The sequence below is a fragment of the Coturnix japonica genome, chromosome 7 (genome assembly GCF_001577835.2).
Source record: "Coturnix japonica isolate 7356 chromosome 7, Coturnix japonica 2.1, whole genome shotgun sequence".
NCBI classification, from domain to species: Eukaryota; Metazoa; Chordata; class Aves; order Galliformes; family Phasianidae; genus Coturnix; species Coturnix japonica.
In genome coordinates this window covers 12,071,640-12,085,036 of record NC_029522.1, presented here as the reverse complement: position 1 = coordinate 12,085,036, position 13,397 = coordinate 12,071,640, and the positions used below count along the sequence as shown (strand labels likewise).

The window sequence follows — 13,397 nt, the reverse complement described above, 5'->3', positions numbered from 1 at the left end:
TTTTGAACTTGTCCCAAACTTGTTTGTATCATGGATCGCTTCAGCTCCTGGTTGGAAAGCATCTGCCCATCTTCTTTTCAGCTCCAGAAATTGAACCAGTATCTGTGTGCTTAGGTGTGTGTGGAGGAAAGAGGTTCCTAGTGGTTAGCAAAGAGCCTTCTGTCAGCTTTCAGTTGAACAGCTGCTTCAAAAATAAATATTACGGTTAAAATAAGTTGTGCCCCAAAGTGATTTATTTTGATAATTAAAATTGATGTCACTTCTCAAGGCAATTTAGCCTGTGTAGAACAGTTGATCATGATGTCTTTGATTAATTCTAACTGTACCATTGATTCTTTCAGGTTTTGCTTGGGCATTTTACTGCTTTGAAAGGTGCAGCCCTGTTGGCAGCTCTGGTGCACCTGGTACAGTTCAGCAGCTTCTGCTTCCCATTGGATCCCTGTGATCTTTGCCCTTCTTCTTTCCTTGTTTTGCTTGAAGCCCTGGTAGAACGTTGTACTTCACAGGTCTGGAGATTTATAGGGGGAGGGCTTTGGTGCATTTTTATGCAGAACTTGCGTTCATTTAACTTAGAGTCAGCTATAAGGATTAGACAGAGTATTATGAGTTTAAAAATGTTTTCACTCATGTAAAAAGTTCCATTTCCTGTTGACCTTTTTGCCCAGACAAACTCATTATTGAAGAAATGACTGAATTAGAAGCTTTCTTTGTTGTTCACTTAATAAGGCTTCATAAAGAGCAGACAATGCTGTTGCCCTTTGTAGGCAACTTAGTGTATTAAAGAAAAAAGCCTGTCCCAAGTCAGTGTTGACTGTACTTAGTTTCATTGATTTTTATTGCCTCAGTGTGCTGTATGTGCCCTTGGACAAATATGTCTCCATTAAGTGATGCTGTTGGTGAGCACTGAAGCTGGCATTAGCATTAGAGGTGTGTTTCCCAGTTACACCTAAGCAGAGGATGGCTTGCTGGAGTTTTAGTACACTGAAACTGTTGAAATGTTGGGCTGCATGGGAAACATGCTGATTGGTGCTGTTTAGCTGCAGTGTTGTTGTTTTACACAGTGTAATCCAGTGTGAAGATCAACTGATGTTATTTAGCAACCTTTTGTTCAAGCACTGTGATGGTCAAATGGAAAACCACAACAAACGCTGCTGGGTGTTTGAGTGGTTTTTATTTTTATAGCTGTTGGTATACACCATAGCAGAGCTCTCATCTGGCAGTGTTTCATTTAGAAGAGCCATGATGAGTGCCTTGTTAAAGCTGGGGTTGTGTCAGCTTGTTGCCCTGAGGGCAGATGGCCAACTGAAGTTGGAGTTTTGCTTCTGGGGATTTTGAGCCTTGATGAGACATATTCCAGAATTTTCAAACATGTATTTTCTATACATGAATTATTATTCAAATAAGATGCACAGATCTGTCTTGCACAAAAGGTAGACAAGCTTCTGGAAGTACAAGGAGCGCTTAGAGTTATGCCTTAATAAGCTGTACAACTTCTAGAATCAACATTTTCCCTTAATAAGCTGTACAACTTCTAGAATCAACATTTTCCTTTCTTTCTAGTGACTGTAGAGTTCTAACTAGTGGAAGATGTTTTGTTACCACCTATGTCTTTTCTTCTACATTTACTTCTGTTACACAAATGAAAAACTTCCTTTTGTCTTCCTTGCTGATCTCCCAGGGCACATCAGCAGGTGCGTATGGAGAGAGGAGGCTGGGAAGTCTGCTAAACTCACATTGTTGATTGCAGTGTGTCCTTGTGGTGTATTATCAGAATGTTCATTTGTAAGCTGTGCCTTAAAAGCGTGCTAAGTTCTCAACAGCACCACTATAAATAATTTGGAACTGTTGTCTGACATACAGCCTAAAGCTATTGATGATCTGAAAGCATCAATATTTATGTAGCATCAATGTATATTCTACAGGCTTTGCTGCTTTTGCTGATAATAAAGCTTTTGAGTCTTTCCAATGCTTTGTTAAGGCCTGAAAAAATTCCACTTCTTTTACTGCAGAGAAAATGAGATAGTCAACAATTTATAGGGAATTGTTTGAGGCTGCTGTTCAGTGATTGGTTGCTCTTGGATCTGAAATATTCCCAGCCTGTGCTGTGTGGTAATGCATATTTTTGAGACTGCAGAGTTTACTGGCTCAGAACGTTGGTCTGGCATTAAGCAATTGGGGCAGTTTGTATTCTACTGTTAATTTGGTTTACCACATCTTTAACGAGAAAAGAGAAAGTAGTTGAAAAAGGAAATGGGAAGAAATCCACCAAACTCAGATGTCAGAATAAGGGGCAGCAGCTGAATTTGAAACAAAGCTCAGTTCAGGAATGGAGATGCTGGTTTACATAGTGTACAGGAAGTAGCTGGTGCCCTTTATAGTATCTGGTTTTCTTATAAAATTAAAATACCAAAGCAATGTAAAACCTTTTTCTTAATCTGTCATGCTTCGACATGGGAAAATTTGAGATGGCTTTGAATCCAGCAGGCTGATCTTCAGAAATGTGTTTATTTAGCTGTGTAAGAGGAAGGCATTGCTTTTGTCTGCCTTGTCATGGGTAACGTTTACTTACATTCAAAGTTTGCTTTCTTAACAGTGCTGCAGTAAAGCTGGGATTTCTTGTGGCTTTCAGCATGTGACTGCTGCGTGCTATGGCAACTGGTTACTGTTAATGGTGGAGAGAAACCTGGGCCAGATTCAAAGTTTGCAAGCTGTTTTTAACTTTTGTTTCTAATGCATCTGTAGAAGGTTTTGTCTTGCTCCAAGCAAAGATACAGCTGTATATTGCGTCACCTTTTTCCTGGGATGATTACTTACTCCTGGTTCTAAAGTCTTTATTTTTGTTCGTTTCTGGAATGGTTGTATGTTTATATGGTTTAAAATAAAGATGTATTTCTTAGTGCTTCTTACGTAGACTCAGTTGCTAAATGACCTTTTTTGCTTCTTTCTCTTTTTTCCTCCAAGTGATGTTGAATTAGTGCTATTGCTTTGGTGGGAATACCTAGATTTCAAACTCAAATGAGTCTGCTGTAGTGTCAGCTGTTTTCTACTAGTGCATACCAATAGTGTTACCTTGTATTTTGTTATCAAAGCTGATGCTTTTAATAACGCTTGATAATGTATTGCCAACTGGCAGTCTGGGGTTTGATGTAGAAGGGAGCAGAGTTAAAGAGTCTGCTCCAGGTAATGGTCAGACGATATTGCTGCTCTTGCTTCTTGTCAGTTGTGGCTGTATATTTAGAAAGCAAAGGATAACTGTAATGTTGATCTCACACAGAGGAGTTACAGTGGCAATGTGAATTGAGCTGTATATGCGCTACAACTCAGTAAAAACTTTTGACTTTTTAACATCTGTGTCCTGTTGGTTTTTTTTTTGCCATCTATGTATTTACTTTATTTCTTCCATATTTTGTTAGCCACTTCCCTGTTCTGCTACTTGTCTTCGCTGATGGCTTTGCAAAGGCATTATTGTTTAAAGATAGGGTGATTAAATTTAATCTTAAGCTTCAAGCAGATTTAGGCTCTAGATGTCATTACAAAGGAGCAGGCAGGCATTTAATATTTTTTTCTGTCTTTCCTTCTTTCATCCAGAACACTTTCTAAAGCAATTCTCAGTCAGCTTCCTTAGTGGTACATGATCAAGAAAAACTGAGTTTCTTACAACAGTTTACTATCAACAGCTAAAGATGTCTCAGCTCTGTCAACACTACTTGAATTTTGGTATACTTATTGAATCCTTTTAGTGATTCATGTTCTATTTCAAGGAGAACTTGTTTGTGCCAAGAATATCAAAGTAGATCCTTCAACAGGAGAAAAAGTCAAATAGATCCTTTTTTTTTTTTTTCCCCTCATGTGTGGGTATTGCCATAGCTATTAACTAAACAAAGTGCACGTAAGTGATTATGGCCATGTTTCTGTTTGTTACTCTGTCGTGGTTGCTATTGCCTTGTCTTCTCTAGCCTGAGCTATGTTGTAGTTGCCAGAATAGCATCTTATTTTAAATTCTCCTTACAAGCCTGTGAAATAGCAAGTGTGAGGCTAAAATAACCTGTGTGAATTACAGGAAAGTTACAGCTATAAATACACGAACATTCTTAAAAAGCCATAGTGTTGTTCAGCGCACTGAACAGTACGGATACAAAGTAATCCCTATTTGTTGGCAGAGCCAACAGTGCCTGAGGACAGTATATTCTGGTACTTCTACCCTATTCAGTTTGGGTGTTAGTGAGCAGTAGTTCTTGCCCATCTTTTGGTTTGATTTTCTTTTTTTCAGTGTGTTTGATCTCTGAAGCTGATAAATGTGCATTCTGTACCCGCCTGCTTGAGATGATCTGTTGGCCTCCGTAGCTTAAGCCAAAAGTTTAGAAACCTTAAAATTATTCTTTATCTCAACAGCTTTCTTAATTCTGTATGTTATGATTTCATCTTGAGTGCTGTTAATGGGTATATATCTGAGTAGGTTTGGTGCATTGTAAACCTGAGGATGGGTGTACTTTAGGCTTGTAGACTGCAATGCCTTTATGTTGTCACAGTATCTGAATGTGGTTTATATGTAATTAATAATGATAGCAAAGTAAATTCTGTGTTTCTGATACTTGTTTGTGTTGAAGGGGTCTTGGGAGCAGGGAAAATGGTCTAAAATGAGAAGGGGATTTCCATGCTTAGTAAGTCCGTAAAGCCATAATGAATGATATGTACTAAATTCCACGCTAACAAGAATAAAATTTTTAGAGTTACATACTTACTCTGGAGAGTAAATAAAGGTTATTGGAACTGGGGTGGGAGGGGAGGTTTGTAAGTTAGAACACTTCAATTGGCCTCAATACCGGTAAATGGAAACACAGCAACTAATGAATAGATACAGAGTAAGATTATCACATCAACACAATATGTCTAAGAAATTCAAAGAATAGAGCTTCGTAAAATCTTTGTTCTAAAAATTAGTCTATTCATTCCTTTCTCTCAGATGAAATATGTTAAGGAAAAAGCTTTCTGTTCAAGTTAGTGCTCCAGACTTGCTGACTATTAACCTCAGGCGCTATGTTTCTTAACATTCTCTTACGCTTCTTTACTTTTTCTTTTTTTCCAGAAAGATCCAGATTACCTGAAGCTCTGGTTGGATAGTTTTGTTTCCAGCTATGAACAGTTTTTGGATGTAGACTTTGAGAAGCTGCCAACTAGGTATGTAGAATTACAGACCTGTTCACCTTTGATATCTGAACCAGACCTGGACGAGAGCCCGGTTTCTTTCAATATCAGTACTGCTTTTAAACAAAAGAAAGCGTTTTATTGTTGAGTGGCACTCCTGTTCTTCTGAAGGTCAAAATGCGTTGGGAATGATGAAACTTAGGCAAATACTGGTATTTGCATTGTATCAGTGATGGAATCAATATTCCCTTGTTTTTCCTTATAGAAGCGTAATCATTTCTTGTGAATTGTTGGAACAAATATTTATTAAATGTTGCAGGTGGAATAATAGTATTAGTGCTTGGTTTCTGTAGCAGTAGTGACTGAACAGAGGTAAGATGTAGGTCATGTTTTGTAATTTTATTCTGTGGATTGCTGTAAGAGAAAGAAAAAGATGAAATGCTCAAAGTTTTAAATACTTTGGCTGGAAACTGTAAAAGGCACAAATGATAAACTTCAGAGTTCAGGAAGAAGAGTATGACTCACTAATGTTGCTGACTGCAAATATGGGAATATAATCATGAGATGGGTATTAAAATCTAATTTCACATTTCTGTATTTAGTCTTTTGAATTCGCTTTCTGTGCACTAAAGCTAACTTTGCAAATGGAGAATAGAAACTTAGCTCTTTATCTTTTCTTTTTTTTCTTTTTAATACTTCCTTGTATGATCTAAGGGCTTTAAGAAAAAACAAATGTTACAAGATTCAGAAGTCCTAAGAGCTAGTGTCAGAGCTGCTACCACTGCCAGTGTATAAAAAGAATGGCTCTCTGCATAATGGCTCCTGTCCAAGCCCTTTTGAAATCAATGGGAATTGTCTAATGGGCTTTGGATCAGATCCTGTTTGAAGTGTAAGTGATAGCCTCCACTGTTACAAGGAAACAAAGAATGCTGCAACTGGATCTCAGTGGATAAAAGCAGGGCATCTCATCTATATGTATTTTCTTCTTAGTGATTATATTAATTCAGTGTTTATAGCGCTGTTACTAATGTGAAATATCTTTAAAAAAAAAAAAAAACAAAAAAAAAAACCTCTGCCAGTTAATTCTTTTTTCAGAAGGTGTTTGCTTTATAGTAAGATATCAAAATGCATCTTACGGTGTTTAGTTCAGGAAAGAAAAAGCAATGGAAAACTTTGTAACCCGTTGTTTTGTGTGTCTGTGGGTTGATTTTTTTTTTTGTTGTTTTTTTATTTTCTTTTTACAGAACATAGTAAAGGATTAAACATAAACATGAAGCTTAGCTGTGCTGAACAATAGCAGCATCGTCATTACATTAAATAATGGGTTTGTGAGCATAAAAATCCTGTATTTTTGTGAGGTTAATGACAGGATTAGTGATCTGGTCTGGAAGAGTAGGCCTGCACAGATTTAGACTCATTTGTGTAACAGATGTAGAGAAAATATATCAAAATAACATAGAAACGTTGTTTCTGCCCTTGTTGGCATTTGAAGGATAATCAGGCATGTCCAAAGTGGCATCCTTCTGGTATTTGTCAATTTCTATTGCAAACATCAACACTATGGAGCAGATATTACTGAGCCTGCAAAAGGGAAATATGTAGGTCAGAGTAGAGCCACCTGTTTCCCAGTGCCTCTTCTCTTGAGGCCAGAGGGACCCCGTGGACTCAGATGTCTAGAAAGAAATTAAGTTTACCCACTGTTATCTATGCCAATGATCTCAAGTTGCTTTCCTTTGCTACACTACCTCTGTTCCTAAGTTGTTGTTGTTGGGGAAAAGAAAGGTGCTTACTGCCAGCAGGCATTTCCTTGTAGCTCACTAGGAAGTGCTTGTGAGAAATCAGTTACTGCATTTCAGTAACCTTTCTTAAACAGGTATATTGGAACACTACTAGAGCACACTGAAATAGATTAATAACTTGTCACTTTGGTGGTTGAGTTGTGTGTATGGTCTTTCTCTTTAGGGTGGATGACATCCCTCCAGGAATATCACTGCTACCTGACAATATTCTTCAGATTCTGAGGCTCCAGCTGCTTCAGTGTGTCCAGAAAATGTCAGATGGATTAGAAGAGCAGCAGCAGGCTTTGTCACTTTTGCTTGTGAAATTCTTTATCATCCTTTGCAGGTATTTGTTCTGCTTGCTACTTCAACAAGGCTGTTGTTTTCTTTAAAAAATCATTAATGCAGGCATTAGATTCTAATCATTTACAGAATCACAGAATTGTAGGGGTTGGAAGGGACCTCTAGAGATCATTGAGTCCAACCCCCCTGCCAAAGCAGGCTCCCTACACCACGTCACACAGGTAGGCATCCAGGCAGGTCTTAAATATCTCCAGAGAAGGAGACTCCACCACCTCCCTGGGCAGCCTGTTCCAGTGCTCCATCACCTTCACTGTGAAGACGTACTTCCTCACATTCGTGCATCTAATAACATTTGTGCAATGTTATTAGATGCTTTCCAGTAGAATCAGTGAAAAGCCACTTTTCACGATCTTCCAAGTAAAGGAAAAGGGAATGTAGAGAGCCATACAATCATCTTTTCCATGAAAAATGAAATAGAAGGAGCAAAGATGCAATTTTTTCTATAATTATACAAGAAATATCTATTTGAATTCAAGGCATAGTGTCTAAGTTATAAGAATTAGTGTATGAGAAATACTTTTAAAAGAGAAGTCACACTCTAGAGAGCTCTAGATATTAAAGAACTTGAATTATCCAGGAAGAACTGTTTCACATTCTTAACATGCTTATAGTTCCATAAATAGCTTAGGGATCTGACTTATTCTATTAATGCAACTGACCCCTGAAACTTGCTCTTAATTTTGTAATACTGTCCAAGCAGGTAAATAAACTGTTTTTAGGGATCTATTTCTCCCTGTTTCTTCATTCTTTTATTATAAACTTCACTGAACAAATAAGGGGATAAAATATATGGTAGGGATTCTCCTTCGGAGAAGTATTTAAGAAGCTTTTTTTTTTTTCTCCTTTCCTTATTCCTACAACAGTACAAAGCTGTAGTGTAGTATGTAAGTGTACCAGAACATTAAATAAAGCTGAATAGATGGTAGGTGGCAGTTATATGATGAATTACCAACTGTTACCTTTCTCAGTTGCTAAATAGTTCTCCTTATGTGATCATATTAATATCTGATCTTTGTGATTTCCTCAAACTGAAAAATAGCTTGCAGGCTTCTTTGTTACTGTTGATTTGTTCAGTGTTCTAAAAGTTTTGATGTTTCTTCCTCGGAGAATTTGAAGTACCCAGATTGGATAAGTTATGTATATATTAAAGCATTGGAGAGTATAGGCAGCTACAGTATCAGCATCCTTGTAGTGCTCTAGTAATGTGGGAGAAAATTAAGTTATTGCCTCTGTTATTGCATGCCATTTCTGACCTCTCTATTTAGAGTGCCCTGGGAATCTATTTAATTTCTGAAACCCCGAATTCCTGATAGAGTTGACCTACAGCAGGATGACTCCTTCCTGTTAAAAGAAAACTTGTGTACTATGTTATTGTGACAGAAATAAACATTTGAGTACATACAGTCCTTTGAGGAGTGTTTCTGAAATGCTTACACACTCTTCTGTGATTATAGAGTGAATACTAAAACAGACATTGTTTGAAGTAGCCTCAGATAGTACACTTTGTACATTTGGATTTTTTTCTGTTGTTTTCATAGGAACTTGGCTAATGTGGAAGAGATTGGGATGTGTTCATACATTAATCATGTCATCACGATGACTACGTTATACATTCAACAGGTATGTGTTTTAATCATTGTAATCTGTTATTTTTCCCATAGAGGACCTCCAGCTCTTGCTTATTGTGATCACTATCAAAGTAAAGAAGTGTTTGTGGGGGAATGCTTATGGAGGAGGATCAAGACAAAGTTTTAACTTCCAGAAATCTTCTGATCACTGTTACTACTCTGTTTGTTTCTTTTTCCAGTTAAAAAGCAAAACAAAAGAGAAAGAAATGGCAGATCAGACACCAATAGAAGAATTTGTGAGACATGCGCTGGCTTTTTGTGAGAGTCTCTATGATCCATATCGCAACTGGAGGCAGAGAATTGCAGGGTAAGTGCAGACCAGGATATGTTCACAAGGTGTGTGAGCTTTAATGACTGTAGATAAATGATACGTAAGGTTGCTGACAACTACTGGTGTAAAACTAGAATAAAATCTAATTACTTGGATATTCTACTGATGGGTTTTACAGGTGTTAGAGTTGGTTTTTATATGCACCGGATTTGATAAAGTATGGTCGTTGCTTTTCAAAGATGCTGTATTTTAAAGAGTTAATAAATATGCTATTTTTGGTAGGGGAAAAAAACCTCATGAAGTGGATATTCAACACTGAAATCCAATATGGCTGGAGTTGCCAGTACTAGTATGTGCTAAGAAACTGGCTTTGAGAAGCTTAATTTCTGTCATTCTAGGCATAAGCTGTTTTCTGAAGCTGCTTGTGGTTCCTTTTGTTATAACTTGCTCTTCAGAGACATCTTAAAAATTCCTGCAAGATCTTTCATGTACTGTGTTCCCTTACTAGAAACAAAGGTGTCATATCTTTTTTTTTTAATGTAATTTCAGACGAATCCTTAGTACAGTTGAAAAGAGCAGACAGAAGTATAAACCGGCTTCCCTCACTGTTGAATTTGTCCCTTTCTTTTATCGTAAGTATTGTCAACAGCATGTTTAAAAATGGTCATCTTTGGAGGAGTGAAGTTGGCAATTCTAAATTTCATTCCCCAAAGAATGTGTGATAAATCCAAGAGCATCTTATTGCTTTCAAGGCTGCATGTAAGGAGTTAATTTGTTTGCTTGCTTTCTGCTCTGAGTATCACCGTCTTGCCAACCTTGCTTGTCTGTGAAAGCCTGGCTGCTGTTTTCTCCTGAATGCCCTATTTTGTGCTGAGACAAACCTACAAGTGTGTTAATTAGCTGGCAGGTAATCAGCTGCTGATTACATTACAAGAAATTGCTGAGCATGTGGACATACCTGCCACAGTTGTACTAAAGACTTTTGTCTACACTGCCTCATTATTTTTCCACAGTCAGCTAGGTATTGCTCTATTGATTTTGTTCCACAAAAGAATCAGAAGCTCTAAGTCAGAGAAATAGTAGGTTTTGTTTACTTTGTAGACCAGATTTTAACAATAGTTGTGCAATTTTCTTTTGAAACAAGCTTATACTTTCATTATATGGTCAGAAATATTTCTTGCCAGAAAGTGGTAATTGTCTGAAAGGTTGCATTATTTTAATCAATGCAGAGTTTTTCCATTTTCAATTTCTAGTGTTCAAAATCTCAGTCTTTAGCAGTTTTATCTTATATTGGAATGGAATTACAGTGGCTAATTCAAAAGAAAATTTTCCTTTGTGGTTTCAGTTGTAGCTGCTTTGATTCTAGTGATAATGCTGTAGCAACAATATCCAGGCTGTATCTGTTCCGAAGAAAAAGTTCCATATATCAGATATGCTGTGAGATATCTTTGAAGATGTCTTTTATTGTTAGAAAGATTATAGACCTGTACAGGCTTCCCTAGGAAGTTCAGCTCATAGGGAGCAAGCTCTGCTTTTCTAAGGCACCTGCTCTGTGTACGGCATTTGTCTCTGTGCCAGAAGTTTTCTAACATTTCTCATACCTGCTGTGTATGTGTTAGCATGTCCTGAACAGTCTAATGAAAATTAATCCCATTTATTCCACAGTACGTTTGCTGTACCTCTTTAGGTCTGTCAGTCTTACTGATAAATGCAATGTTGTCATGTTGCTTTGATAACTCTGAAATGGATGCATTAATGTGTGTGACTTACATAAAAGGGAGTGGAGATTATACAGTTGAAATTTTATATTAAACTTGCATGATAAGCAGCAAGGAACCTTTTTAAAATTTATTTACATTTCCTGCTTTTTTTTTACTGTTTGAGGGAAGGAAAAAAAGCTGGTATAATTTATATTATAAAATAAGGAATCCTACTGATTTTTATTTACTCCAATCAGAATGTTTCCAAGAAAGCGAACATCTCAAGGAAAGCCTGAAATGTTGCCTGTTACATCTCTTTGGAGCTATTGTAGCTGGTGGTCAGGTAAGGATGTTCTAAACTCTTCCCAGCTGCTGAAGTCTCCAACAACATCATTATTCAGGGCATATAAATACCCCATAACCAAAGAGAATTTACTTGCTATGTATTAGTTAATTCTCTTGTGAAGTTTGAAGCTCTTCTGTGCAGTAGTATAAGCTAGGTTCTGTTTTCAAAGGGCAGTTGAAGGCTGCTATTTACACATTCTTATGAACTTAGTATACTGTCTTCCAATACATAGACAAATGAGTAACTAGTCTGCTCCCCCCAGCAAAGTTATAGATTTAATATGATTACATGACATGCATCTAGCTTACTTCCCAGTGTGTTTCAGTAGGAGACACAAGGGCTTCAAAGTTTGGAAGGTCCTTAAAACCTTTGAAATAACATGAAGAAAATATCTGAAAAAAAATTGAGTCTATGAAAGTGGAGACCTAAAATGAAATTTCAAATTAAGGTTTATTTAGAGTTAATATGTTATCAAATGTACTTGACAAGAATATTATAATGTCAATTTAAGTGACCTTTCATTTATCCTATAAGTATTCTCTGTGAATAAGAAAGCCTAATTAAGTGGACAAAGTGGGCTGCATTTCGTTTGTAGCCAGTAATATAATCTGAGTAGGATGTTTAACAATTACACTATATAAATGGAAGCACTAGTGAATGTTGTGTAATTCAGGTATCTTCAAATCAGCTATTCTGTTAGAGAGTTATGCTTTTATTCCTGCTTTTATTTCCCTTAATCCTTTTCACCCATGTGTTCCAGAGGAATGCTCTTCAAGCAGTGTCTCCTGCTACCATGGAAGTCTTGATGCGTGTTTTAGCAGACTGCGATAACTGGGATGATGGGAGCCCTGAGGAAGTGAGCAGAAAGGCAGAGCTTACTCTGAAGTGCCTGACAGAAGTTGTCCATATCCTCCTTAACAGCAGTTCTGACCAACGTCAGGTGGAGACCAGTACAATACTGGAGAACTATTTCAAGTTGCTTAATTCAGACCATTCAGCTTTGCCTAAACCAAGACGATGTAGACAGTGGGAGAGCAGGTTCATAGCACTACAGATCCAAATGCTGAGTGAGTACTCAATTGTGCAGTTCCTTTAAATGTCTCTTGTTAATAGCTCAAAAGCCATTGTTGAATTGTTAATATAACTGAAAGCTGTATGAATAAATGTTCACTTCGTTATACAATGAATGAACTTAAAATATTTCTTACCATTAATGTGGTATATATTCATATGATGTATATTCTATTTTATATTCATATTTAACCAGAGTGGTATTCATGTTTAACCAGATTATCGAGGTGCATGGACTGCCAGTCTCCATTAAAAGAAAAAGGAAATTGTTATGCAACAGTGACAGTAATTAACACCTTAATAACTGCAGAGTAAGGAAGATTTCTGATAAAGTATCAGTGATGGCTGTTTTGAGGTAGTTTGCTTTTCAGATGGAATTACTGCAAACACTGGCAAAGATGATGGCCCTTAAAGTGTTGGAACTGAGTCATTAGATAAACATTTAGGAGTTGTGCATTTCTTTTTTTTTTTACTTTGTTTGGAATGGTGGATATAAATGCTGGTGTTTCCTTCCCCTGGACTTCCAAGGAAACAGGAATAGCACTGAGGTGATGATCACTTACAGTGAGAGGCATCTGTATAATGCAGAGAAATTTTTTTATAAGGAAACCGGTGTTTGTGTGCTTTGAATATAAGGCACGCAGTTTATATACTCAGTAATGACAAGGACTTCAAGCAGGATCTCAAAGGTGTCTCAAAAAATATCGAAGGTGTTGTGTAGCTGAGTTTTCTTGTTATGTAGTGGTTTATCTGACAATTTTTACAGTAACAAAACCAAGTTTTGGGTCTAGTACTATTTTTAAAATACCTCAGAATTCTCATGATGTATGTTTTAAAATAAATATGTATTTTTATATTCCTGTGTTTATTATGCACCTTTTCCAATCATCTTTCAGGTGTAATATGGGAAAAATAAAAAGCGTAATGGATTTGGCAATTTTTTTTGCTTTTAATGTCAATTCCATCTTAATTTTGTAGATACAATCACGGCCATGTTAGACTGCACGGACAGGCCTGTTCTACAGGCAATTTTCCTTAACAGTAACTGCTTCGAGCATCTCATTCGACTGTTGCAGAACTGCAAGGTAAATTTTC

At 36.9% G+C, this 13,397-nt stretch overlaps 1 protein-coding gene across 8 annotated transcripts in view; it reads left to right on the top strand.

The window, feature by feature from the left end:
- NBEAL1 (neurobeachin like 1) overlaps positions 1-13,397 on the top strand; it is a 69,862-nt gene that overhangs the window by 10,355 nt on the left and 46,110 nt on the right. For all 8 annotated transcript variants that reach the window (XR_001556460.1, XM_015868270.1, XM_032445995.1 and 5 more), the window contains exons 3-10: positions 5,087-5,178; positions 7,108-7,269; positions 8,825-8,906; positions 9,094-9,221; positions 9,735-9,817; positions 11,143-11,228; positions 11,992-12,298; positions 13,281-13,387. Coding sequence is in view for 7 of the 8 variants with exons in the window: in XM_015868270.1 (XP_015723756.1) it covers positions 5,087-5,178; positions 7,108-7,269; positions 8,825-8,906; positions 9,094-9,221; positions 9,735-9,817; positions 11,143-11,228; positions 11,992-12,298; positions 13,281-13,387 (1,047 nt within the window). In the remaining variant the exon portion in view is untranslated. The remainder of the gene's footprint in view (positions 1-5,086; positions 5,179-7,107; positions 7,270-8,824; positions 8,907-9,093; positions 9,222-9,734; positions 9,818-11,142; positions 11,229-11,991; positions 12,299-13,280; positions 13,388-13,397) is intronic.